Source organism: Furipterus horrens, unplaced genomic scaffold (genome assembly GCF_987537825.1).
Source record: "Furipterus horrens unplaced genomic scaffold, mFurHor1.1.pri manual_scaffold_17, whole genome shotgun sequence".
Taxonomy (NCBI): Eukaryota; Metazoa; Chordata; class Mammalia; order Chiroptera; family Furipteridae; genus Furipterus; species Furipterus horrens.
The window spans coordinates 106,668,828-106,695,852 of record NW_028327187.1 but is presented as its reverse complement, the minus strand read 5'-3'; the positions used below and the strand labels follow the sequence as shown (position 1 = coordinate 106,695,852).

Below are 27,025 nucleotides of genomic sequence, written 5' to 3'. Positions count from 1 at the left end.
ATTTGTTTAAACTGGTTTCCTTTAGGTGATTATATCACAATTTATTTATCAGCTTACCCTCAGAAGAGGATTGAGGGAGGGACAGTTGAAAGTCATACCTTTATAATGTGTTGGCCAAGTGGAACACCAAGGATGCCAGGGACTGATACTTTTATTCTTACCTTTCTCCCTGTGCTTTTTGTTGCTTAACTCCTTTCTTTATATTTTGGCTTGGCCCACTGAATAGCCTGTTAAGATGACTCACTAACAAAAGTTACTCTACAGACATGGTGAATACCCACTATATGTTAAGGAACAGATACACCTAAGGCAGACATTGGCTAACAAATAGGCTGCTGTCGAGTCTATAATGGTCAAGTTGTATATACACAGTCATATCTGTACACTTACTGTATTTTAATGTTTTCTTTTAAAGGAGTTTCATGGTTTAAACTTAAAAAATATTACAATTAGTAAGAATTTGATTACTCTTCATTATTTGTTTATTCAAATGTATATTTTTCTTATTTGCTACAGTATTATATTTTAAAACCAAAGCATCAGAGATCATTATAAAATTTTGCTTTTACTCTTGCAAAATTTTGATTAAATACTGCTACTTTTATAGATAGAGTGCCTATAGAATTGAAACTGTCTGCCATTTTTCTTCCAAGAAAGAAAAGGAACTCAAGAATCAATTAAGTCTGTTTCCCTGTTTTAATAGACAACATTGCTATTAGCCAATAACTTCTGTTTTTCTATGCAAGGTGTAATTTATGATTGGCCTATATAATTTCATTAATTTTTGATGACTAGAGCATTTTTGAGTGTTAATTGATAAATTCTATTAATAATTAAATTATTCTAGTGATTCGATTGTGCTTGGAATGGAAAATAAGTCTTTGAATAGCTTTCATTTTTTCCCCTTCATGAGCAAATGTCGATTACAGTAAATTGGATTTAACATTTGACTAAATCATCATCTATAAGCTAACTGAGGTTTCAGCTGATGAAACTGAATGTTATTAGAAGAACCTATGTGACAAATAAATAAAGTATACATTTTAGAAAAGTTCAAAGAATCATGTGGGCCCAGAAATTTCAAACATAAGATAACATGTTATGTAAGGGTTAAAGTAGATTTTTCAATTACAAAATAAGTGAAACACAGTAAATCACTGCAGCTTCTTTTGTTTTTCACTGTGATCCAAAAGTGACCATATTGATTTTTGAGCTTTTTATTTTAAAAGAAAATCACTGAGATTAAATTTCATGGCTTTGTGAATACTGGGTTAACCGATGATGGCTGGGAGATGCTGTGAGGAGTGTAGCTCCTCTGTTGATCAGTCATTTTTTCAGAGCCATCCCTTATCTGCACTTAGAACAGTGATCAATGTGGTTTGTTTTATTCAGATCAAGTTTTCAGAATCAGACTACTTTGGCAACGTCCTGCAAACCCGCAAGTATTTAGCACAGTCTGATTTCTTCTGGCTGAGAAAAGCTGTTCCAAAAACAGAGTGAGTAAAAAAAAAAAAAAAAAAAAAAAAGTGAAAGAGATAAATATGTTGGTGGGAACTGGATTCTCTTTAGATCAAACTTTGTAATTCCCCTCAAGTCAGAGTAGCTGGTTTGCCAGTTAATTTATGTTGTTTGGCAAAATGTGTGTTATGTTTTGGCAACTCTTATTTCTGATATTATACGAATCAGTTCAATTTAATTATGGCTCCCTTACTCCTTGCATCAACACATATGAAAAGAAGGCTTGTTAGGATGCCAGCGTTTAAATCATTTCTAGATCTTGATACACACACACACACACACATACACACACATACATATATATGTATAAATGTGTATATATATATTTATTTTTTCTACAATGTCACACTCAGATAGAAACTTTGGAAGATCTTTAAAAAGAACAGATATTTTAAAAATAAAGTATGATTACAAATGTAGAAGTAATTGTATAATTTTAAGTAACTAGATGATAAAGTAATGAGTGTCAAAGAAATGTTAGCTCTATTGTTTTCCTCCAGTAGTAGTTATGATTTGTTCCCCTTCTTCCCATTTGCCTATAGGAACTTTCCCTACAGATATGAAAGTTTTCTTAGGACCTTTGGGGCCAGGCCAGCCGTGATATTTTCCCTTGCAAAATGTGTGCGATGATGATGGTGACAGCAGCTAACAATTGCTGTGTCTTTAGAGTGTGCCTGGAAGTGCTTTACATGTTTTAATTCATTTTATCCTCTTGTCAATTCTGTGAGGCCTCGGTAGTACTTATTATCCCCATTTCACAAACGAATAAGATGCTTACAATTGAAAAATTCTTCAGCTTCAGTTTAGATTACTTTTTGTTTTTGCTTGCTGGTACTTTTTTACTCTGTTCTGCTATGGCCCACTTTTCCAATGTGTTTATCTCTCTGATCTCCAGATTAGATAATTTCTGTTGATCTATCTTCAAATTTGCTGATTCTTTCATATGCATTCTCAAATTTTCTGTTGATCCATCTAATAAATTTTTCCTTTTGATTATAGGACTTCTCAACTATAGAATTTCCATTTGGATGTTTTTTATAGTTTTTAAAATATCTGTTGTGATCCATTATTTATTGAATCATTTTCATCGTATTTTCCATTAATTCTTTGAATTTAGCTTATTTTAATTCTTGGAGCTAATTTATAATGGCTGCTTTCATGTTTTTGTCCGCTAAAGCCAGCGTGTGGGCTCATTCAGAGTCAGTTTTTGTTGATTGCCTTTATTGTTTTATACTTTTGTCTTTCTCTGCATAGCATAATTTTTTGTTGTGTTGAAAATGATATTTTAGATAATGTATTATAGAAATGGTAGATTCTGATTTAATTTTCTGAGGCTTTTTAAAAAGCAACCTTCCTGGACTTACACCACAGACTTTCTCCCCTACGGGATGAAGCCGTGAATGTCTGCTCATTTTTTAAATTCTCATTTTATTTGTTAGCCTTACTTCCTAGAGTTTGTCCCTGTATCTGAATAGTCTAGTGCTCAGGGAATCAGGACAGAGCTTGGGCCCAAACATTTCTAGTCTGTAGGGCTTTTACCCTCTGCCAGTGGCTCTGTGAGGGGGTTGGGAGGGCATTCAAAGTCACAGCCTTGGATTTTACTTCTCACTCAGTTCTCTCTGAAGTCCTCTGCCACGTGCCTGGTTTTGTAACCAGCCAGGGATGTGTGGTGAGCTTATCTCACCCTTCTGTGACTTTTAGTTCCTGGTTCTCCCTTTTAAATTTCTGGCTAGTCCTTGCTCTCCCCAATGGGAACTATAGTTTCAGGCTAGCAAAGCTGTGGGTTTTCCTCAGTGTTTTTTAAAACAAGTTTGCCACTTTTAGCTGACAAAGCTGCAAGTTTTCACCCTTACTCCCAATTGAGTCCACCCCCTGTGGCAGCAAAGCTGCTGATTTTCCAGCCAGCTCTATGCTAATAAAAGTAAGTTCTCACTGACCAACGTGGGAGAGATGGGAGCAGTCCCAGGCTAGAAGGCTATAGACTCCTATTCTACTTTCTTCCAGCTCTAGCAGTTTTTCAGAATTAACCCTTTGAGTGCCATGCATAATTGATAAAATTCGTGTGAGAAATGCCAGGCTATTTTGTTGAGAAATGCGGAGTTTATGAAAAATGTCTATATGTCTATAAAAACATTATTATTCATAATAATTTCTTGAAAATTTCATGACATATAGTAAATACACTCCTCTTTTGTAAGCAGTGTTCTTTGGTGCTATTTATCAAAAAATTTATTGCACTAAAATTATTTTATTATGGGGACTTCTGGCCAAGATGGAGGCCTAGACAGACATGCTATATCTCCCTCCACAATTAAGAAGGAATACAACTACCTCAAAACTAGAGACAACCAGAAGTTCTAGAAAACTGAGCTGCATGGAAGTCCAACAAACAAAGATATAAAGAAGAAATACTCATCCAGACAGGAGGGGCGGAGAGGACACGGTGTGGTGGTAGCAGCAGCAATGGCAGCAGTCGAGGCAGCAGTCGCGGCAGCGGTGGCAGGCTGGCAGAAAGCACAATCACACATTTTAAAGTCAGGAGGGACACCTGGGGAGCGCGCCCAGCACCAGACCATACCATGCAGCTCATAATTCCAGTGCCAGGGAAAACAAAGCCTCATTGCTTCTGACTGTGCAAACCAGTAGGGGTTGGGGCAGAGGAAGAAACTGCCAGTCTCTCAGCAGAGTCTGCTTGTTTAAAGGGCCCACACGGTCCTAGAACATCTGCAGGCCAACCCACTCTGGGGACGACGGCCGGGGCAACAGCTAGAGGGGCGCCAGTCCAGTGCAGAAGTGGGAGAGGTGCCTGAAAAAGGAGCGAGTGCTGGGCAAGTGGCATTTTTCTCTCTCCGACCCCTCCCACACATATAGCGCCACAATGTGGTGAAACGGGTCACTCTGTACTGACCAAAACCTAAGACTCTGCCCCTTACAACTTAACAGGTGTTATAGCTCTACCTAAGACATTGAGGCAAACAAACACAGATGCCTGTCAAGATGAAGAGACAGGGAAATATGGCCCAAAAGAGGGAACAGATCAAGGTTCCAGTGGGAGAACTAAGCAATGAGGAGATAGCCAACCTAACAGATGTAGAGTTCAAAACACTGGTGATAAAGATACTCATAGGCTTGACAGATATGCTTAAGTATGGCAAGTACATAAGGGAAGAAGTGAAGGCTATGCTAAGTGAAATGAAAGAAAATCCATATAAAACCAATGGTGAAGGGAAGGAAACCAGGGTTCAAATCATTGATTTGGAACATAAGGAAGAGAAAAGCAGTCAGCCAGTACAGAATGAGGAAATAAGAATTGAAGAAAATGAGGAGAGTCTTCGGAACCTCTGGGACAACTTTAAATGTGCCAACATCCGAATCATAGGGGTGCCATAAGGAGAAGAGGAAGAGCAAGAAATTGAAAGCTTATGTGAAAAAAATAATGAGGGGAAACTCCCCTAATTTGTCAAAGGAAATAGACATACAAGTCCAGGAAGCACAGAGAGTCCCATAGAGGACCACAGCAAGACACATCATAATTAAAATGCCAAAGGTGAAAGATAAAAGAGAGAATCTTAAAAGCAGCAAGAGAATAGCAGAGAGTTACCTACAAAGGCTTGCCTATAAGACTCTCAGCTGATTTCTCAAAAGAAACTTGGCAGGCAAGAAGGGGCTGGCAAGAAGTATTCAAGGTGATGAAAAGCAAGAACTTAAAACCAAGATTACTCTATCCAGTAAAGCTATAATTCATTATGGAAGGGCAGAGAAAATGCTCCCCAGACAAGGTAAAGCTAAAGGAGTTCATCATCACCAAGCCATTATTATATGAAATGTCAAAGGGACTTACTTAAGAAAAAGAAGATCAAAATTATGACCATTAAAATGACAACAAACACACAACTATCAACAACTGAATCTAAAAACTAAAAAAAAAAAAAATCCAACTAAGCAAACCAGAACAGGAACAGAATCATAGGTATAGGGATCATTTGGAGGGTTATCAGCTGGGAGGGGGACAGGGGAGAAATGGGGAAATGGTGCAGGGATAAAGAAGCATAATTGCTTGGTACAAAATAGACAGGGGTAAGTTAAGGATAATATAGGAAAGGGTGAAGCCAAAGAACTTATATGCATGACCCATGGGCATGAACTAAGGGGGTTGGGATTGTTGGAGGGAAGTGGGTACTGGGCGGAGGGGAGCAAAGGGAAAAAATTGGTACTACCATAACAACACAATCAATAAAATATACTTAAAAAAAAAACACTCTGTACAAAATGCGATGGTATTTCAGTGGCACGTAAGACGGACAGTGGTGAAAAAATACTGAAGTCAGGAAATCGTGCCATGAGGCTGGTGGAATGATCCAGAATAGGAAAGTTTAAGGCCTAGCCTATCGATGACAAAATAGGATAATGAAGAGAGTGGATGAATCTGAAGAGCAGTTAAAAGAATGAAACATCTAGCTTTTGGGACACACATCATAAAAAGAAGTATTGATAAGTCAAATAAGACCTAAGAATCCAGATTTTCTAGCCAGGAAGACCCAAAGACTGGGAGTGTTTTAAGAGAAATGGGAAAACTGAAAAGAAGTCATTTTGTTCATGACTCCAGTTGTGACGATGTTCGATTGATAAATGGTATTTTATTTAGGATTGTCATGTCAGCTTTAAGAAATAAGACACCCTAGACAGGTGAGAATCATTTAAGCAGTGTTAATTGAAGAAGACATGGGAATGTACGAACTTACTGAGGGGAGAATAGGAGGAACAAAAGGTTGTACTGATGAAAACTTTGTGTAGTTTTCAGCATACAGATACACGTTTGCCCACTTGAGGCCATGTATCAAAACCTTCCATAACCTATCCCTGACATCTAAGGGGGTGGGATTGTTGGAGGGAAGGGGGGTACTGGGCAGAGCGGAGCAAAGGGAAAAAATGGGACTATGGTAACAACATAATCAATAAGATATACTTTAAAACTTATTTTAGAAAAAATAAATTCTTTCCTTCAATATGGCTTTTGAAGTATTATATATGGCATAATATAAAACCTATTATTATAATTTGAAAAAACACATAGCAACATGGATAACAAGCAAGAATTATGCCAAATATTGCATAAATTTTTGAAAAAAGAAAACTTCATAATGTACAAAAAAATTAACACAAATGGCATTCACAGTAGAGACATCTATCAATAGATATCAACAGTGAAAAACAGTTCATAAAAATTAAATGCAAAAACAATACAATAGCAAAAACTTCCTTATTATGCAGACTGCATAGATTTTTGATGGTTATTGCAAAGGTAAATGAAATTTAAAGGACCATTTAAAATTTAAGTAAAAATTATAACAGAATTAACATGTCAGTATTTGAACAAATGTAAAAATTCGAAATTTGGATCAACATGAGAAAAAGTTATATCAATATATAACCTGAGATTTAAAAAAAAGAGGACAAAACATAAAATACAAGTTATCCCATTGTTATTTTTATTTATAGCCATCGAAAAAGGAGTCGCTGGGAGTGATGCTGGCACTTTTGGGAAAATTTGTCAGTATCTCTCACAGCGACGTTGGCACTCAAAGGGTTAAACCTTTTTTAAAATTTGTTGTTTGCCTTTGATCAGTTCCCAGACCCCTAAAATTATTGTTTGTTGACAGCTTTGTCTAGTTTTATATTTGATTTTTGTGGAATGGATTTGTTGACCTTTTCATATCATCATAGCTGGAAGCCTGGCTTCCATGCCCCTCCCCCTTTTTTCATGGCCTACTTTTACACTTGGATGATCTTCTGGCCTCTATATCTTTGGCTGGCTCTTTTTATGCTCTCTGGGTCTCTTGTTACTTTTCCTTCCAACTCTATCCTGGCCTCTGAACACTCTAGCTCCTCTACCCTTCCTTGGCTGAAACTGTGATTACCACTCTCCATCTTAGTCACGACTCTCATCTAGCCATTTCTGCCTTCTGCCCTTCAAACCTTTCTTCAACACACATCCACACAGTTAAAAGTGTTTGACTTGAAGGAGTAGGGCTAAAGTTGAATCACTCCCTTCCCCATCCATGACTCCAATTGAAAGCACAAAGGAAGAAAGCAGAAGGCTTTAGAGCTTCTTGGGAAATGTCAGATAACTGGTTGAAAGCCATCTGCTCCACTGTCCCTGATTCTCTCTTCTCGTCACAGTATGTCTTAGTCCATCTCTCCTACTTCGTTCCCAACCTAAATTATTCAATAGCAATTTTACATTTAGAGTTCTTAAATTAGCTTCTCAAATCCAATGACTTCGGCAAATGGTTTCCAATATCCCAGTGAGCATCTATATATACTGTGGTAGCCACTGATTTATGAATATCATCCTGCCCTTTCACATCTACAAGACTTCACATCAGTTCAAATTCTTTTTCCTTTCTTTCTTTCTTTCTTTCTTTCTTTCTTTCTTTCTTTCTTTCTTTCTTTCTTTCTTTCTTTCTTTCTTTCTTTCTTTCTTTCTTTCTTTCTTTCTTTCTTTCTTTCTTTTTCTTTCTTTCTTCTTTCCTTCTTTCCTTCCTTCCTTCCTTCCTTCTTTCTTTCTCTTTCTTTCTTTCTTTCTTTCTTTCTTTCTTTCTTTCTTTCTTTCTTTCTTTCTTTCTTTCTTTCTCTCTCTCTCTCTTTCCTTCCTTCCTTCCTTCCTTCCTTCCTTCCTTCCTTCCTTCCTTCCTTCCTTCCTTCCTTCCTTCCTTCCTTCCTTCCTTCCTTTCTTTTGCAACTTGTGGAAAATTCTAGACTCTTTCCAGTATTTCTATGAAATTTCCAGGTCTTCTCAAGGAATTCTCCATATTGAAGATGCTGCCAAGTTAAATCTTCAGTTTCAAAATGACATTATTCATTTGGGTGTGTAGCAAAGCCTGAGTTGCTAATTGAAAAACTCCTAAATGTGTCATCTTTAACATCACCCTAAAATACTGATGGGCTGTCAGATTCTAACAGCCTTGGCTAATCCTAATTTTTTTATTCATGCCTTGGCTAAGTGCTGGCTCACTTTGTGGGCTTAGTTAAATTGATTTGAATAGTTTTATTCTCTGTCAATGAAAACAAATACCTCTTTCGGAAGGACATTAAAGTTGTTAATGTTTCTGGAAAGTTCTCCAGGAATGAAAATCAGCACAATGATAGTAATTCTTGTTTTCTCTGACTTATATGTCTATTTCAAGGAAAGCAACATTAAGAAAGTTAAGGTCCATTTTACACAGTAAAGTGATATAACTAATTTTATTTAAAAAAATTTCAAACTGGTTCTTTGCAGTCATGATATGTAATTTTAGCTCCATGATACCCACTGGGTGTAATCGACATCTTTTAGGTCTGAAAATTTGTGAGTTAATCGAGTGGAGACCATTCTGGAGTATCTCCACTACACTAGTTTACTTGATACAGCACATCATGATTATCTTTCTACAAAGCCCTGAAATAACATTTTGCTTCTTTGTGGTGTAGGAGATAAATACCCTTTATTTTTCATTTTCATGGAATCCATTTTTGCTGCACTAATGTGCATTAGGAAGTTTCTAATGTGATGATAAATGTCAGCAAGAATGAAATTAATTGGATGGTCATCCCTGAAGGTACCTATTTAGGGTTGGTTCACAGAATTGTCACTTCATCAGCTTGCTTGAAAGTAGAGGATTTACTTCATTTCTCAGCTTGAGTCAAAAGTAATTTCTTTCCCTCAGGATCCTCCTTCTTTGACAGAAATGATTTTAACCTAGCTTCCCTATTAACTCACTCTCACTCTAGTGTGACCAAACATGAATGGATTTCCTTTCTCATCTTCTGAAAAATATGTAAAAATACATCAAATGTCTATACAGATTATGGTTCTGCCCAGAATTTTTATTTGCAAAAGCATTATCTGTAGTGTGGAATGGGAAGGATATAATCTACAGGATATTAGGAAAAATGCCATAAATACTCTATGATTTTTCTATTCCATACTCCTCGGAGTATCTTTAAGAGTTGATAGGCAAAATGTAAAACTTGATGCATATTTATTTTACAGGGTCCAAAGAAATCAGGGTGCTAATGTCTTTTCCTTTAGGTTATTATATTTCAGTATTATAGTTCTCTTATGTACCCCATTATCCAATATAATTTCATTTCAATGTATTTTTGGATTTGAAATTTATATGAGACCTCTTCCCCTCTAATTATTCCCCAAACATAGACTACAGGAACATCCTAAAGTCATAGTTAGAATTTAAAGCACATGAGTGACACTCCTTGTTCATTCAAATGGATGTATACATAGCAATACATTCATATAAATAGCTTTAGTGACCTTCTGCTTAGCATATACCACCTAGATGGGTGTAAATGACAGGGAGTGAAGAGGGCAAGTCATTAGTTCTTTTGATGCTTAAATAAGCAAACTTTCTACCAGAGTGGGCAGATCCTCTGAGTAGCATGGTTGTACTTTATTAATCTCTCTTTACATGGACTTCTGTGTTAACACTAGTCCACAGGTTTTTAACGTGGGCAGATCAGAGGCTATGCAGTATAGTAACTGAGCTGCCCCATGGATCCATTAAACAGGGCCTGGCAAACATCAGCTTGTTGCTGTGTTTCCATCTGTGGGGAGAGCCCTTTAGAGTCTAGAATTTCTCATTAAAGCTGTTTCAGAATCACTGGCACTGACTTTTTCTGTTAAGTTAGTAACAGTGAATAACCAGGCATGTTAATATATTCTTATTGAACCATGTTCAATTTAGGATGAGATTGTTTATTGAGCAGAGCAATAGCCCTAAATTGAAGTGATAATTTCCCTGTGTGCCCCATATCCCCATTGTTCCCTGGTTATTTGCTAACAAATTCCAACACACTGTGTTTGTTCTTGCTGCTCTCCTGCCTGGATAATGAAAATCACTTGGTGATATTTGTTTCTCTTGCTACAGGTGGTTTACAAACCCAACGACTGTCAATGCCTTCTATAGTGCATCCACCAACCAGATCCGTGAGTACTTGGCTTCCTGTCTCTCTGTTAATCTGGTACAAAATGGAATGAACTTTTCCATGACTCTGATTAAGGGTAGGGCATTCTTTATTTTGCCCCTCAAAATGACCAGGCATGTTGGTGGAGGAAATTTGTTTCCATACCCATATGCCCAATTTCCCTCACTCCCTTCACCATTTAAGATTTTTAAGCTTTATATCACAACTGAGTAACAAAAAATACTAAACTAAATAAAACTAAAATGAAGTTGGCCATGAAAAGAAGCAAGTTCCACTTTCCTCTCATAATGGTCTTGCAGATTTTCTCCATACCATTTTATTTTTAGGACCGATGGGAAAAGCAAGCAGGTATCTGGGCAGATTGTAGAACCTGGGGGGACAATCTGTGTATAAAAAAAGTTTGGAAATATTTTGATTAATACTAGGATGTTGTCTTGAGTTTCTTTTATTTATATGTGTTGGGCACATGTAACTATAAATGCCATGACAAGTTTAAAAATTATTAAAGATCAGATTGGCAAAGAGTAAAAATCTGACGGCACCAAGTGTTGGCACCAGAGACAGGCACTCACTGTTGGTGAAAATGTAAATCAGTTCGCTCACTTTGCACAGCAATTTGGCAACACTTAGAAAAGCAGAAGTTGCGTGTGCTTATCTCTGACCGTTGCTTGCATTCTTGGCATGCGCCCTATTGCTGTGATTCGTCATGAGGGAACTTGTTAGAAATGCACCGTAGAACCTATTTTTTCACTAACCCTGGACATGGGGCTCAGAAATCTGTTTTATTAAGCCCTTCAGGTGACTCTAACATAGTTTGAGAACCAGTGCCCTCGAGAAGTCTCATACAGTGAGTCCCATGTGAGAATGCTCATAACAATATTGTTTATAATAACAGGAAAAGAGGAATAAGCTGTGTGCCCCTCTGCAGGAAAATGAATCAAATGTGGCATGTTCACAGAAACGAATGTCACATAGCAGTGAACAATGAGTGACCTAGAGTGACATGTATTAACATGGATGAGCCTCACAAATACTAGATTGTGTGGGGAAAAAACAACTTGGGAAAATATATTGAGTATGATAACTATATAAGTAAGGTTGAAAAGCATGCAGGACAATTCTGTATACATAGTAAAGTGTGAAAACATTCACAAGAATGACAAACGGTGAGTTCAGGTTGGTGGTGACCTGTCATGGAGAGGGTGGGGCCACTCCTGGTTGAGCTCTTGCTAGTTCCTTATTCCCCTCATCCCTTGCACCTTTTCTGGTCTCCATTTTCACTCCCTCACTTGGTAATAATATCTGATCTCATGGTTTTAACCACATCTCTATGCTGTTTGTTGAGTGTGAGGGTTGGAATTTGTGAAGACTTGCCACAGTTGACCATGCCCCCCGTGCCTGTGTGTAATAGCCTCCTCCCTGGCTTCCCTGCTTCTGTCCTTATGCTCCTTCAGTCTATTCTAAATATAACATTGCAGCCATTTTAAGACGTTTTACAATCATCTCATTTCCCTCCTTTTCTCAGAATCTGTTATCAGCTTCCTGTCTCATTCAGAATAAGAGCCAACTTATTTGCAATGGCCAGAGGCCTTTTACCAGGCTGCCTTTATCTACCCTCTGTTCCAGCCACATTGGCCTACTTTCTGTTTCTAGAGCATAAGACTCTTTGCTCTCCTGGCATTTATACTCTGGGCTCTCTTTGCATAGGAGAACTTCCCCAAATAGTCTGCAAGGTTCACACTCCCACTTCCTTCAAATACTTGCTCGGATGCCACCTTCTTAGGGAGGGGACCTGCCTGCTCACTCTGACAAAACTGCCCTGAGCCCCAGCAGGCACATCTCCTTAGAGTCGCCCTCATGTGGCCACATTTAGGAATAGCAGTCTCTGCGGGACTGGTTTGAGAGGGTAGTGAACAGAAGGAAAGCAAGCAGATGGTGGTAATTTTTAATTTTTACATTAATTTATATTATAAAATCAATTTTTAAATATTTTGAATATTTAATATATCTCTTTACTATAAAAACATTCATTATTATCATGGAAATACCATTGCTTTCTCTCCCCCAGCTTTATTAACATATAATTGACAAATAAAAATTGTCTGCATTTAAAATATACAACATAATGTTTTGATCTAGCTCCAAGTTGAGAACTATGCTGCATATGGAAACTTATGATATTAGGGATATTAATTATAAAGCTATAACAATATGAATTATATTGATATAATATGAATTATATTACTTAGAATAACCTATTGAGCAATAAAAAGTTCTTTAGATTATTTTAAAAGAAAATGCTTTATATAATATTCGGTACATACAAAAGAATATATGTAACATGCTAAGACATATAAAGTACATAAGAAAACATATGATAAATATATACCTATAAATCTACCACCTAACCAAGAAATGGAACATTCCTGATATTATTGTTTTTTGAAATAAATTTTAAATCATTTAAGTATTCCTAAACAATATATTGTTTATTTTTTGTTTATGTTTTAGTATGAAAAGGATGATGTGCCTATTGTATGCAGTCTTAAGCAACTGCATTTTTTTCAGTCAGCATGTTATTAGGATTTCATTCATGTAGCATGTGGCAATAATTTTTCATTTTCAGTGCCATGTAATATTCCATCGTGCGACTGTATCCCAGATTACTTATTTGTTCTACAGAACTTTTATGCTGTTAGACCTGTTTTTCCCCCCAGGTTTTTGCTTTTATGAACAGCACTGCTATATTCTCGCACATGTCCCCTGAAACAAGTGTTTAGGGTATATACTAGGAATGGAATTACTGGCTTGTAGGTTATACAAATATTCATCTTTACAAGATAACACCAAATGTTTTCCAAAGTTAGTATTCCAAAGACAAAAGTGTTTTCATCAACTCTCATTTTCATCATCTTGGCATTGGTAGACTTAATTTTCAGAAATCCAGTGAGTCAGCTCTTATGCAAGAAAAGGCAGAGAGATATAGACTCTTCACCAATGTTTCTATACTCACTTTCCAGTGTCCGTGAATGCTTACTGCTCCTTTGGGGATTTAAGTATGTCCGATAATATTTCTGTCTCCAGAATTTACCCCTATTCAACCTTTTTCTCATCTGGGAAAAACTGATCCTATCAGAGGTTTACTGAAGAAGGAACCATTTCAGGGTAACCCAGTGGTTTCTTGAAAGCTCATGAGCAGAGGGGGTTTGGGATGAACAATTTGAAGCAATATTTTAATTAAGAGATTCAAGCTGTTTCTATTTTCCTAATGACCAGTGCTTGCTCTCATTGTAAATTACATTCCCAGGCAAGATGACAAGGAATCCTTTGGGTGATTTTTTTTCTCTCTCTCCTTTCTGATTTTTCTGGACTACAAATTAAGACAGGTGGAGTTCCTTCTTATACATTTCCCCACTGGGTTTCCTGGGAGTCCCCCCAGCCCCCAACTGCCTTCTATTTGCTTCACTGAAGAAATGAAAAATTGAGGTGATTTTCGAAAATGAACATCTTTATTGATTAGGGGCTGATTCTGACAGCATGTGGCCATCTGTTTAATTGGGTTTCACATCTAAGATGTAACTATACTTAGTAACGTGATTTATGAGAATTTCATTCAGTTCCCATTATCATTTTCTGATTTATGCCACTTAAGCCTGCTTCTGCATACAGTAGAGACTTGAGTAGAAAATAGAAAAACCTATTGGTGTTTTTTTTTTTCCAAACCCATGCCTTTGTGTGAAACGCTGTGATTCGTGACCATCTTTCAATGTTATATTTTTTGCAGGATGGATAGAGTTTCTTATTTTTCTGCCCTTGTCAAGCTGGATAACAATGTCCTCAGATACAAAGTTCAGTGAAATAATAATGGTTTAAGTCTCTTGTACGTGGAGTTATATTCAGGAAGTGTTGCAGAATTTATTTATATTTGACCTGATAAGGTGGTTAAAGAAGAAAACAAGGAGCTGGGGGTATTGGTGCCCAAGCTTGTGCTTATCTATCTTGGTGATAGCTGCAAACCTGGTCTACCTAGTTTTAGTAGACAAATCGCAAGAACCTCCATGGGAGACCTTGAGTGCCACAGATTCAGTTGTATGACCTTGGCCAAGGTATTTCTCCTTCCCAACCCCTATTTTCTTCACCTGCTACATGTTAAGGTTACCTAGCACATAGTGTTTGGGGTGAGGGTTTAATGAGAAGAATTTGAAAAGTGCCAAGACATTGCCAAGGTCAAGGTTTGTATGTCTAAAACTGGCATGTCAGTAATCCCCAGGATAGTCAGTCTGTCACAGAGTAAACAGCAAGATATGAAAAATTTGGAGGGAAATATTTTGGACCTTTGATCTCAAAATATTTTATGAATGGCCCTGGCTGGTGTGGCTCAGTGGATTGAGTGCCAGCCTGTGAACCAAAAAGTCGCTGTTTTGATTCCCAGTCACAGCACACACCTGGGTAGCATGCCAGGTCCCCAGTTGGGGGTGTGCGAGAGGCAACCAATCAATGTATCTCTTGCACATGGATGTTTGTTTCCCTCTCTTTCTCCCTCCCTTCCCCTCTCTCTAAAATAAATAAATAAATTCTTTAAAAACTATTTTATGTATTAAAACACTATTTTTGTGTACTAGAAAAATACAACCAATTTGGAAAGGTGTCTGACAGTTTGTTGATATCTCCTATAACCCAGAAATTTAATTTTTTGATGATGGATCCTTATGCTTACCAAGAGACATGTGCACAAATGTTCATAGCAGCTTTATTCATAATGGCAAAAGCCTGGGAAGAACCAGATGCCCATCAACAGAAGAATAGGTAAATACATTGGTATAGTTATACAGTTGAATACTATATAGCAATGAAAAAGAGCAAATGGCTCCATGCTACAGTATGTACGAATGCCACTGATTTAATGCTCAGTGAAACACTGCATGATTCCATTCAATAAATTCAGAAATAAGCAAGTGAATCTGCAATTTAAGTGGTGGAAGATAAAATAATGGCTATTTTTGTTGCTGTATTGACTGGGAAAGGGCACAGGAAACATGATCTTGATCTGGGAGGTGTTTGCACAGGTGATACATGTGTAAAAACATGTTTTGTTCTACCATTTACATTTGTGCCTTTATGTATGTCATACCACAACATAAACAGTGACACCCTCATTCCCCCCATAAAATTATTTGGAATAGTGAGGGCAACCACTCCTCGTGGTTTAAGAAATTGTAGCCCCGGCCTAAGCATGACGAGCCGCCAGCTTTCTGGCCGCACTTGCCTCTAAGTCTCAACATAAGGCTGCGTGCAGAACATGACTGACAACCACTCAGAGGGTTGCCATGGGAATTGGATCCAAGAGCGCTCATTATGCTCATTATACTTTAGAATTTGCTCTGCTTTCCTTATCAGTAATGTAACATAAACAATCTCTAGCAGGGAGTTATGTGGAACCTTGCACCTGGTCCGAATGTTTTATAGACCTTGACTCTAATCAGTAAGTGTGATTCCCGAATTAGTGTATGTTATCTGTTACTGTCAAACGCCTGAATACAATAGACAATTTATAAATTTTAGCTTGTATCTCTCGTATGTAGCCTTCTCAATAGAAGGCATGAGGGATGAAGGTTTGGCTGCTGGTCTCCACTAGAGAGGCAGTCACCTTCCTTCCCCCAGACATAATAAAGTGTCCTGGGTAAAAAGTTTGTTCCGCCGTGGTCACGAAGCCTCTGCTGGACAGAGCAACTTCCAACCGAGCCTAGGGTGTGTGTGGCACCTCCGCCATAGAACAGCATATAGTATGCATAGACATTTTGGATTAATAACAGGTTACCTTAGGCCAAGCCTCCAGAAATATAGACCAGGGATCAGCAAACTTTTCTGTAAAGGGCCAGGTAGTACATATTTTTGTCTTTGTGAGCCATGTGGTCTCTGTTGCAAAAGCTCAACTTTGCCATTGTAGACAGTTTATAAACAACTGAGCATGGCTGTGTTCCACTGAAATTATTTACCTGGGCTGTACTTTGGACACCCCTGTTGTAGAGTGCTGTTAGAGGATGGGATCCAGGGGGCCTTGACAAATGTTCTGACCCAGCTTTTAAACTACTTAGATAATCAGGTGGTGGTGCTGGAAGTGGAAGTATGGTAGAGTGAATAGCCCACATTTGGTTTTCATTCCTACTAACATGGATTGGTCTTTAGAATAAGATTCATTTTATATATTCAATATTAGTGTGTATCTGCAGAGTGCCTCATTTCAGTTTATCTTCATATGCCTCAAATAATACCAAGGAGTTATTTTAAGCAAATAAAACCTTGGCTTGTAAACAGGCAAGGCCTAAGGGCTAACACCAATGATGTTATTATCTTTGCTGTTACGCATAGGGGATTTGGTTGCCTCAGTTTAATGACAGATATTTTCCTAAAGAACATAAGCCTTTGTCCAGAGGCTGGGCTTATGTTAGCATCAAACTATAAAATTAATCCTGAAATCAGACCTATATTTATTTTGCTGTTAAGGAAATAACTGTGTCTCAAGTTGGGAGAATTTCTCATACTTCATTGACTCTACCTAAAACCATAAAGTGGAAGCTAAGTTAACAACTACTTACCTGTGGCCTCTCCTGTAATTTAATGAAATTAAATTCCTGAATGCACTTGCTGCTGTACTGGGGGACATTTTGGTAACAGTCATCCATAGTTTTGGAGCTGGAAGGAAGGAAATTTGAAGTGGCCACGTAATTCCAAACTTCTCATTATCTAGAAGAAATCCTGACACTCAGAGCAACTCTTAGTAATTTTTTCCCAATTATTCACTTAATATTTATAGAGACCTCAGTGATTCTCACCTCCTGGTATTCACCCCCCTGTGTAGTTCCTCTCACACTGAGTGAGGCTGACCTCTGTGACCAGTGGAGTACTTTAGAAATGACAGAGTGTGACTTTTGAGACTAGGGTATAAGAGACATTGTGACTTCTGCCTTGCTCTCTTGGATTGATCACTTTGGGAAGCCAGCAACCATGTCATGAAGGCACTCAAGAAGCTCGTGAAAAGTTCCACATGTGAAAGTCCTGAAGCTCCCTGCGCATAACCAGCACCCAGTGAGTATGCCATCTTGGAAGCAGATCCTCTAGTGCAGGCAAGCCTTCATGTGATGCAGCCCAGGCTGATATTTTGATGGCAGCTTCATGAGAGACTCTGAGACAGACCACCCCTATAAGCTGTTTCTGAATTCCTGACTCAGAGAAATTGTGAGATAGTAAATGTTTATTGTTTTGAGCCACTATATTTTGGGATACTTTGTTACACAGCAAGAGATAACTAATACAGAAATTACAACTTGCCAGGAACTGACTTTGGTGCTAGGGTATATAATATTTTGCTGTGTCACTACACAGTAAAGAGTATGAGCTTTGATTTTAATTCTTGTTTGGCCACTAATAACTTGCAACTTGGGCAAGTTACTGAAATATCTTTAAGCCTCAGTTTAATTATTTGTAAAATGGAGATAATAATGGTGATTATCCTATAAAGTTGTCATGAAGATTAAAGGAGATAATGTATAATATATAAGGTACTTGGAAGAAAGACTGGTTTACAGTAGATACTCAATAAATCTTAGCTATTAAGAGTCCTTGCTTTTGAGAAGTTAGAAGAGACAGACTTGTTATTAGTCATTTTTAAGACATCGTGATGAATGTGCAACAGAAGGGTATGTGATGCATCCTGGGAGCCACAGAGGAGGGATAATTAATCTGGGAGAGTCAAGATTGGCTTCTCCATGAGAGTGACGTTTGCGCGTGCTTTGAAAGAAAAAGAAATTCTCTTGATAAAGAAGGTAGGTTGGGACATAAAGGACATGCTAGAAGAAGGACTGGCTGTTGCAAAGGCAACAGACCCAGCAGAGAATGGCCCCGAAACAGATGTTGATATGGTCACAAATGCTGGGCAGGGGAGAAGAAGGAATGATGATGGGAGATGTTATGTGTAAGAAGTAGATGAGGGCCTTGTGAACCATACTGAGGAACAGGATATAGGGAGTGTGTATAGTTTTCTTTGGGAGGGAAGGAACTTAAGTTTCCTTTCCTTAGTCTTATTCTTAAAGATCATGGCTTGTAGAAGGGGTAGATTGAGGCACTTGGATCAGTTAGGAATTTGGCAGATGGTTCAAGAGAAGAATGGAGCAGCTCTAAATTTAGGCAGTGACAGTGGAGAGGGGGAGAAGGGAGTGAATAAGTTAAATCCCAAAAGACTGTTCTCCAATAATTGTGTAGTGATAATGCAGGTAGCAGTTTTCCAACTTTGCACCAATGCTATGAAGGACTCCCATAAAATGGAGATTATATATGTTCTGTGCAGCTGTTCTTCACTGAGAACCATTAATGTGCCAATCCTTGCGCCAGATACTTGAATGTATACAAGGTGGGGCAAAAGTAGGCTTACAGTTGTGAGTACATGAAATAAAGTTTATTCTTATATTATTATTTATTAATTATTGTATTATTTTCTGTACAAACAACTGAAATCCATTTTTGCCCCACCCTGTATTACCTCTAACCTTCACAGAAGAGGAAACAGAAGCTCAGAGAGCCTTAAGTAACTCGCCAAAGACCACACAACTAGCACATTGCAGAGCTGGGAGTATAACTCTGCTTCTCTGATTGTGTGCTGTGAGACTTCACCCCCACACTGTTGGACACTGGGTAGGAGGTGTGAGAATTACATGAAATGATAATGTGAACACAGTCTGAAAGGGTGGAAAGCATGATATTAATGTATATTATATCATATCCTCACCCATGCAGTGGGGGATTGTTTCTGTTTGGTATGGAAACAAGGTTTATAGGATGTGGGGACAGCCAGGTGTCAGCCAGAAGGCCAAGTGGTCCCCAGGTTCTGCTGATTCCGTGTCCCAAAGGGCCTCAGTACCAAAGAGCAGTTCATAATTTCCGCCTGTGAGAGGGCTGCTCTCTACAAGCCCTGTGGCTGTGCGCATCATCTCCTTGCACCCTTGGAGTGAGGTAGAGTGGAGGGGGGGATATTTGAGAAATGTCATAAGCTACTTATAAAAGAATAATTAGATGTACTCTCAAAAAAGGTTTTACTTTACAAAATTTACTGTGATATTTGAAAAGTTTGTCAGTGAGCTGAAGTTAAGTCACGAACAAACTTTGAATAGTTTGCAAAATTGTCAGATGATGCACTTAGCAGTTTTGAAGGACACCTGCTACAACTGTTTAAAGACATTCTTGTCCTGGTCCAGTTGAGGACTCTGGAGGTCATAATACAGCCCTGTCTCTCAGTCCTGACCAAGGAGGCAGCCAAGAATGACACTCTGGGTAGTTTCACTGGAGGGTAAGGGTACCCTCAGCTGGGAAGCCCTGCAATCTTGTGGCATTCCTGCTACTGTGGTTAGTCCCAGGACCAATGCCCAGAGGAACCCATCTGCTACCTGCAGGGCACTTCTGAAAAGACACTTGTGGGGCAGGACAAATAATAGAGGACTGAGCAGGTTCACTGCAGTACTAGTAACAGAAAGCATGGCATGATTCTCAGGGTCCATTACAGAGGTAGGCTGTGAGTGGGACACTTACAGTAACTAAGCAACCTGGATGTGAGCCAGAGTGAGGAGAGCATCGGGAAGCTGGAAAAGAGCCATGGTGATGGGGACAGGAAGTCAGGGAGCAATCTCACTAATTTATCTTGATGGTCACAATCTCACACATCCTCTTTGGAAAAAAATCAATCGTCTTTGATCCTTATGACAGAAGTAGTTCATATTTATCATAGAAAATAGAAAACTTAAGTTAAAAATTAAAGTTAATATCATTTAAAAATAGTCACGGTTAATAATTTTGTTGAAAACTCCTCAAACTAATGTTTACCTATCCATGTTTTAAGATTGAAATTTAATATGGACGTATTCAATCATACTGCTCCCCACCCCGATCATTGTAACATGTATATTTTCACTTATTACGTATTCTTGTAAGTCATAATGCATTGTATTCCACCAAATAAAAGTCTTTTAATTTTCTTTAATTTCCTAACAGACAGGCTGTTTCACTGTTGTAAAAAAATAAAAATAAAAAAACCTCCAGTAATGTATAGATTCTGATAAACAGCTGCCAGAGGGGAGGAGGGGAAGGGTAGAATGGTGGATGGAAGGGGAAGGGTCTAGTCAAAGAACATGTATGAATGACCCATGGACATGGACAACGGGGTGGAGGCTGACTGTGGGAGTGGGGTGGGAGGCTGGGTGGAGGAGGGCAAAGGAGAAAAACATGGGACAGCTGTAACAGAATAACAATAAAAAAAAAAACTCTGTGATGTTTTGTGGCTAAGTCTGTGCAAATCTTAGACTATTTTGTAAGGGTAAATTCCTAGATGTGGAGGAATTGTTGAGTCAAATGTTATCCATACGACCAATTTAGGGATTTTAAAATACATCCTACCTGACTTCTCTTGAGAACAGTGGTACCAGTTTATATTTCCACTAACAATAGATGAGATTTTTTTTTTTTTTTTTTTTACCAAGTATGTATCGTAAAGATGCTATTGGAGGGGATGAATAAAGGGACTCATTTTTTTTTTTTTTTTGTCTAGCTGATATGGAACAAAATGTTAGTCACATTTTTATTATTGAGACCACTATTTTATATCCAGATATGGATGGTGCACCCATACAAATATTTGAGAATCTCCTGTTTTCCAAGCCTAGGCCTCTGGTGCCAGTTCTGAATACTGAAGACAGTGTTTGTGTGGATGAAAGGAATTGTTGGAATATGAGTAGAATATGAGCTACTGAGCTTCAACTAGGAGGAAATGTGTGTTTTCTCTGCCAGATGTTGAACAATGGCAGTGGTTCTCAAAGCGTGGTCCCTTAGTCAGCAGCATTAGCATCACTTGTGATAAATGGGCGTTATCTGCTTCCACCCCTGACTTCCCAATTGGAAACTCTGGGCGTGAGCCCAGCAATTCATTTTTAAAGATTTTAACCACAAAACCTCTGCTAGATTATTAAGTTTCGGAAGCAATGAGCTATAAAAATGCAGCAAATTCAAAAGAGGTCCGGCTTGGTTGAGTCTAGATAGGGGAACTCACTCATTCTGGTTTGCCTGGGACTGTCCCAATGTTAGCACTGAAATTCCATATCCCAGAAGCCCCTCCAGTCCTGGGAAGACAGGATGGTTAGTCACCCCGGGAAAGAAGAGGAGATTCTCTTTGTTGCAGCCTGTAGACAGTTATGGCAGAATAAGAATAGAACGGCCAGTAGAGAACGTTTCAAGATGGAGGGCAGATTTTAGAAGCTGCTTTCTGCTTGTCAGTTCTAGGCTGATAGATGTGGTGGCAGGAGGTTACCTGCAGGAAGCCAGCAGATGGCTAAGGCATCTTGCTAAATCCCTTGACATGAGTCACAGCTGTTAGAACTTGATATTTTCTGGGAAGGGGAAGGTTGGTTTACACCAAACTACTGCAAGGTGCCAAGTTGAAAAAAAAAGCCATTATTAATCTTAGCAGTGATGACAATGAAACCCCTATACAACAGAAAACATAACCAAAAGTGCTTTGTAATGCAGCAATTTCCATGTCTCAGTTGATGGCCCCCGAGATTCCAGAGGAACAGTGTCCAGTTTATCTGATTACAAGAACTAATCCTGACTAAGTGTAACACTCATTCTTTCTTAGAGTGAACATTCATTCGTCCTGGATTTTCCAAGGCAGGTGCAATTAAAACTATTTTTGTCTTTTAGTAGAGTCATAATTTGTAAGTCATGTGAAGTTTTCATTTTGAAAGAATACTCTGCAAAATTATAATTAAAAATATTTAATCATATGTTACCAGCGTGGTGTTCAGAAGTGGTGAAGAGAGGAGACTGAGACAGGAGGGCTGATTTATATACATCAACTAAGCTTTAAATAGAATCAGTTCCTTATTTTTACTAAATAAACTGAGTTCTGAAATTCCTTGCACATTAGAATCACCTGGGGAGCTTTTAAAGCACACTGATGCTCAGGGCTCCATCCCAGAGAATTGTGGCTTAATAGGTCTGGAGCAGGGATTAGACATGGCTATCTTTTTAAAAATCTCCCCAGGGATTCTAATGTACAGTTGGAGTGGAGAATCCTAATCCTGACCTAAACCAGTGTGTCTCAACTAGCATGCATCAGAATAATCTGGAGAGCCTGTTGAAAACTCGGGACTCCACCCCCAGATTTCCTGTTCTAGTAGCTCTGCAGTGGGGCCCAATAATTTGCATCTCTAACAAATGCCCTGGTGATGCTACTGCTGGTGCTCTTGGACCTCACTCTGAGGACTGGTGTCCTAAACCATTCCTACCTCAACCCCCAGCTGATCTGACAATGATATCTGTTCCCTTTAGTATAGACATGTGTATAGATAACCCCTCTCCCACAACACCTCTATGCATCTACTCCCCTGTATCCAGTATTTTGTTTCTTTGCTGAATTTAAAACATTTTAATTAAAATTCACTTTAGAGAGGTTTGGTATCACTTGCCTTTCTTCTCTAGATTTTTCAAAATAAGATTTTTTCCTGGTTATATCCTTTCTCACTAGGTTGTAAGTTCTTTGAGGACATTTGTGCATTCAAAGTTACCTGTGTTGCTTGGAACATTATGGATCTTCTGTAACTGGTAGTGGTCAGTGATAATGTATAGAAATTACATCTTACAACCAAACACAATAATTTCCAGTTGTTTTACAATGGGATTTAAATATACTAACATCTCTAAAATTAGGGTCATAAAATATGTCTGTTTACTGAACTATAGAACTAGAAGTAATTGTACAGGACAAGTAAAGTCAAATAGATCAGCAGAAGTAACTACAAGTGACCCTCACCATGAAGTATAATAATGTTGCAGTCAGCCCTGCAATGTGGATTGATACATGCATTAATTCAGTACTATATTATGGGGGAGGGGGGAGGGAGAGAAGGGGATAAGTAAGGGAAGGGTCTAGTCAAGGAACGTATATGAATGACTCATGGACATGGACAACGGGGAGGGATATAATTGTGGGAGAAGGGATGGGCTGGGTGGGGGGGAGCAATGGGGGAAAAATGGGACAACTGTAATTGAATAACCAAAAAATAAAATTAAAAAAAAAACAAACAAAATAGGAAACAAATGTGAACGGTGAAGTCACATATGTTTCCTTTAGTGTGTCACGTGTAGCCAAAAAAAAAAAAATTCAGTACTATAAGCATACACGTAGACTTTTGAAAATAACTGTCATAGCATGTGCTAGAATAAAGGCATATTAATACAACTAGGAGTCCATGCAAAGCAGCAAACATCCCATTATTTGACAAAACTAATAATACTGTGTAATGTAGTGATACAGTCAGTCCGTTAGCAAAAATATTACAAACACACATAATGAAAGAAAACAGACACAGATACACACTCAGTGGGAAACTCAAGTATATCTCTCTGGTGAAAGCAGCTACAGCAAATATGGAAATGGATTTCATTAAATACACAGTTCAGTATGTACTTCAGTCCACGCATTCTCAAGCCCTTTGGATTCTCTTTTAGAATATCCCTTCCATTGCCATCTTTTGGACTGAACTTACTTTGTCATTTGCACCCAGCTGACTGTGCCACTTCTGCCCTGGAGGCTACTGGAGGAATCCCAACTAAACAGATTTAATAATGCGAATTCCTTCAAAGGAGTCAAAGGAGAGATTGAATTTAATAATGAACTGTTCCCAAATTTAGATGAGTTCAAGTTGCCTTGCACCACGTTAGTAGTTTACCAAAGTTTACTGTAGAGAAAGGGAAGAAGCAGGTGTTCTGGGTTTTGAAGACTGGTATGAAAGTTGCATGCCTCCTGTTTTGTTAAATCTGACCAAACGTGGACCATAGTTGTCATAAAATAATCACCAGTTGTAAGTGTCACTATAAATAAAACTCGAGAACTTCCAAATAATATAAAAGTTTGGGAGGCAGTGTTTTCAACTATTTGCTATATGAGCACTTTCCTGAAACATACACTTATGGGTATGGGACTTAAAATGAATGGGGCTGTATAATTTCATTAAAATTAATGAAAGCATACAAAGAATATAGGGAAAAAAGATTATATCCTCAATATTGTTAGGACCAAAGGAATATGATCTAAGTCAGTATTTTGCCTGATTTTCTTTTTTCAGCATATGGTACAACCATGGAAAGGTGGAATATCCTGCTTTGATTCTTTGGTGGTAGGGAGGGCTAAGAGGACACAGGGCTGGTGAAACTTGTATGGAGCTGACCAGGGCTTTTCATTTCCTACTAATTGCATTCAGATTGAGAGTTTATTGGAAAAATTGTGCTGACCTCAAAACTATACTAGTTATGCCACAAATGCAAGAGAATACAACCAACAAAATTCCTAACATAGAAGGAAAAGGAAAACCAAAACTTGAATAATGGAAAACATATCCCCATTCTGGTATTGAATATGGAAACTTCAAGAAGTAGCACATGATAGTACTAATATTATCATGTAGTGTTTTAGACTTTGGCTAGCAAGAAGTGCTCATGTTTATACATAATGCTTAACCCAGTCACCCCTTTGAGTTTCACAAGGTGCAGATTCCATTCACTCAACAAATATTTATCGAGTGCTTACCATGTGCCAGGTAGTGTTTTAGCTTTGGAGATATTGCAGTGAAAATAGTAAAAATAAATAAAATAAAAATATCTTCTGTTATAGAGCTTGCGTTCTAGTTGGGGAGAGACAGACACTAATTTATAAAGTAATATGTAGAGTATCACTGATGGTAGTATTATGGTGGCATATAAAGCAAAAAAAGGAGGTAGGATAACACCTCTCTCCTTTAAAAAGCACCAGGGAGGGCCTTAGTGAGAAGTGACATTTGAGTAAATATCTGAAGCTAACTATGCAGAGAGCAGTGGAAAAAAAGTTCCAGGTGGGGTTGGACTGGGGCAAAAGTGAAATTATACTTTTTTTCATGTGTTCCCATATAATGTGAATGTGCTATACCTGAGTGTGTGTGTGTGTTTCCTTAGGTCTACGCTGTGGGATAATGGGCTAATTTTGTTTTCATCTCTATATTTGTGTATACTGAAAAAACCTAATAAATGTCATTTTGCAGTAATAAAATGGATACTGAAACCCAGACACATTGAGGCATTTAATTTTTCCTGGAAAGCTGTAGCTATATTTAGGATATAACTTTATGGCTGTAAAGGTCAAATAGTTGAACCTGTCTGGGTTAATTGCCCACCAAATGCAATCAATTCTTTGGCCATTGTGTCCTTAACAAAAACATTCTATGTTTTAATGGTCAGTACTTTGCTAAGACTCCAGCTAGGTTAATCAATATTCACCGATATGAGAGTTATGAGAAACTCTTGTAAAAATGAAAGGTTAACTCAACTAGAAAATCAAAAGCAGGCCTCAGTGGTTTTTCTGGGTGCAGATTGGAAAAATAGAAATTTTTACTAAAATAATGAGGTTATTATAACATATGGACATTAATATTTTCTTTTGTCAGAATTTTAGTCTTTGGGATTTTTATAATCATAATTTGTATTTTTGCTTGAAATAGAAATGAAACTTGAATGCGTTAACAGTAAGAACAAGATACTACTATGGAAACTTAGTTAACTATAAACTGTTTCTTGATAACATTTAGAATTTTCTGTAGTACACACATTTATTTCTAAAAGAGTTAATTTTAATTATACAAATTGATTACCTTTGACTAATCAGATGTAAAAACATTACATTTATGCCCAAAGCTCCTTTAGCCACCCATTACCCCAAATCTCAATTATCTCCAGGAGGTAACCACTCTGATCACATTGTTATATATTTTATAGACCTTTTATATACATATACAGACATACGGGGTGGGACAAAAGTACGTTTACAGTTGTATATATGGCAAATAATAAATAATGCAAGAATAAACTCTGTGTTTCTCATACTCTCAACTGTGAACCTACTTTTGACCCACCAATATACTCACACTGATAGGATAGTTATTTAAAAATATAAATGATATTTATATATCTGTATTTGTGCCTTGCTTTATTCCACAATATGTCTTGGATTTTCTTCATGCTAGACTAGTAAAGCCTACCTTTTTCTTTTCACTTGCTGCATAGCAGTCCATGATATGGCTATACATAATTGTCATTCCCCTCCTGATGGATATTTAGTTAGTTGCACACTTTTCTTAATTACAGCAACACAGCAATCTACAGATTAAGCCATGACTCCACAGTGTACATGAGCCGGTGATTGGGCAGTGTTTCTTGAAGTGTGGTCCCCTGGACCAGCAGCATCAGCATCACAGGCAAGCTTGTTAAAGATGCAAATTCTTTGCCCCCTCCTCTGGGCCTACTGACTCAGAAACTCAGAGGGTGGGGCCCAGCAACCTGCATTTCAGTAAGCCCTTCAGGTGATTCTGATGCATGGCAGAATTTGAGAACCACTAGCAGGAATATATGTGTACATATGCACATAGATAGGATATTTGTGTGTGTACATGTGCAGTTG

The 27,025-nt window shown here is 38.0% G+C and overlaps 1 protein-coding gene across 3 annotated transcripts in view; it reads left to right on the top strand.

Annotated features, from left to right (window-relative positions):
• Window positions 1-27,025, top strand: part of PHEX (phosphate regulating endopeptidase X-linked) — a 164,226-nt gene that overhangs the window by 103,688 nt on the left and 33,513 nt on the right. For 2 of the 3 annotated variants that reach the window (XM_090264399.1, XM_090264400.1), the window contains exons 14-15: window positions 1,393-1,496; window positions 10,443-10,501. In XM_090264399.1, the coding sequence (XP_090120525.1) occupies window positions 1,393-1,496; window positions 10,443-10,501 (163 nt within the window). Of the gene's footprint in view, window positions 1-1,392; window positions 1,497-10,442; window positions 10,577-27,025 lie in introns of all 3 variants that reach the window. The other variant, XM_090264398.1, reaches the window with a different exon arrangement.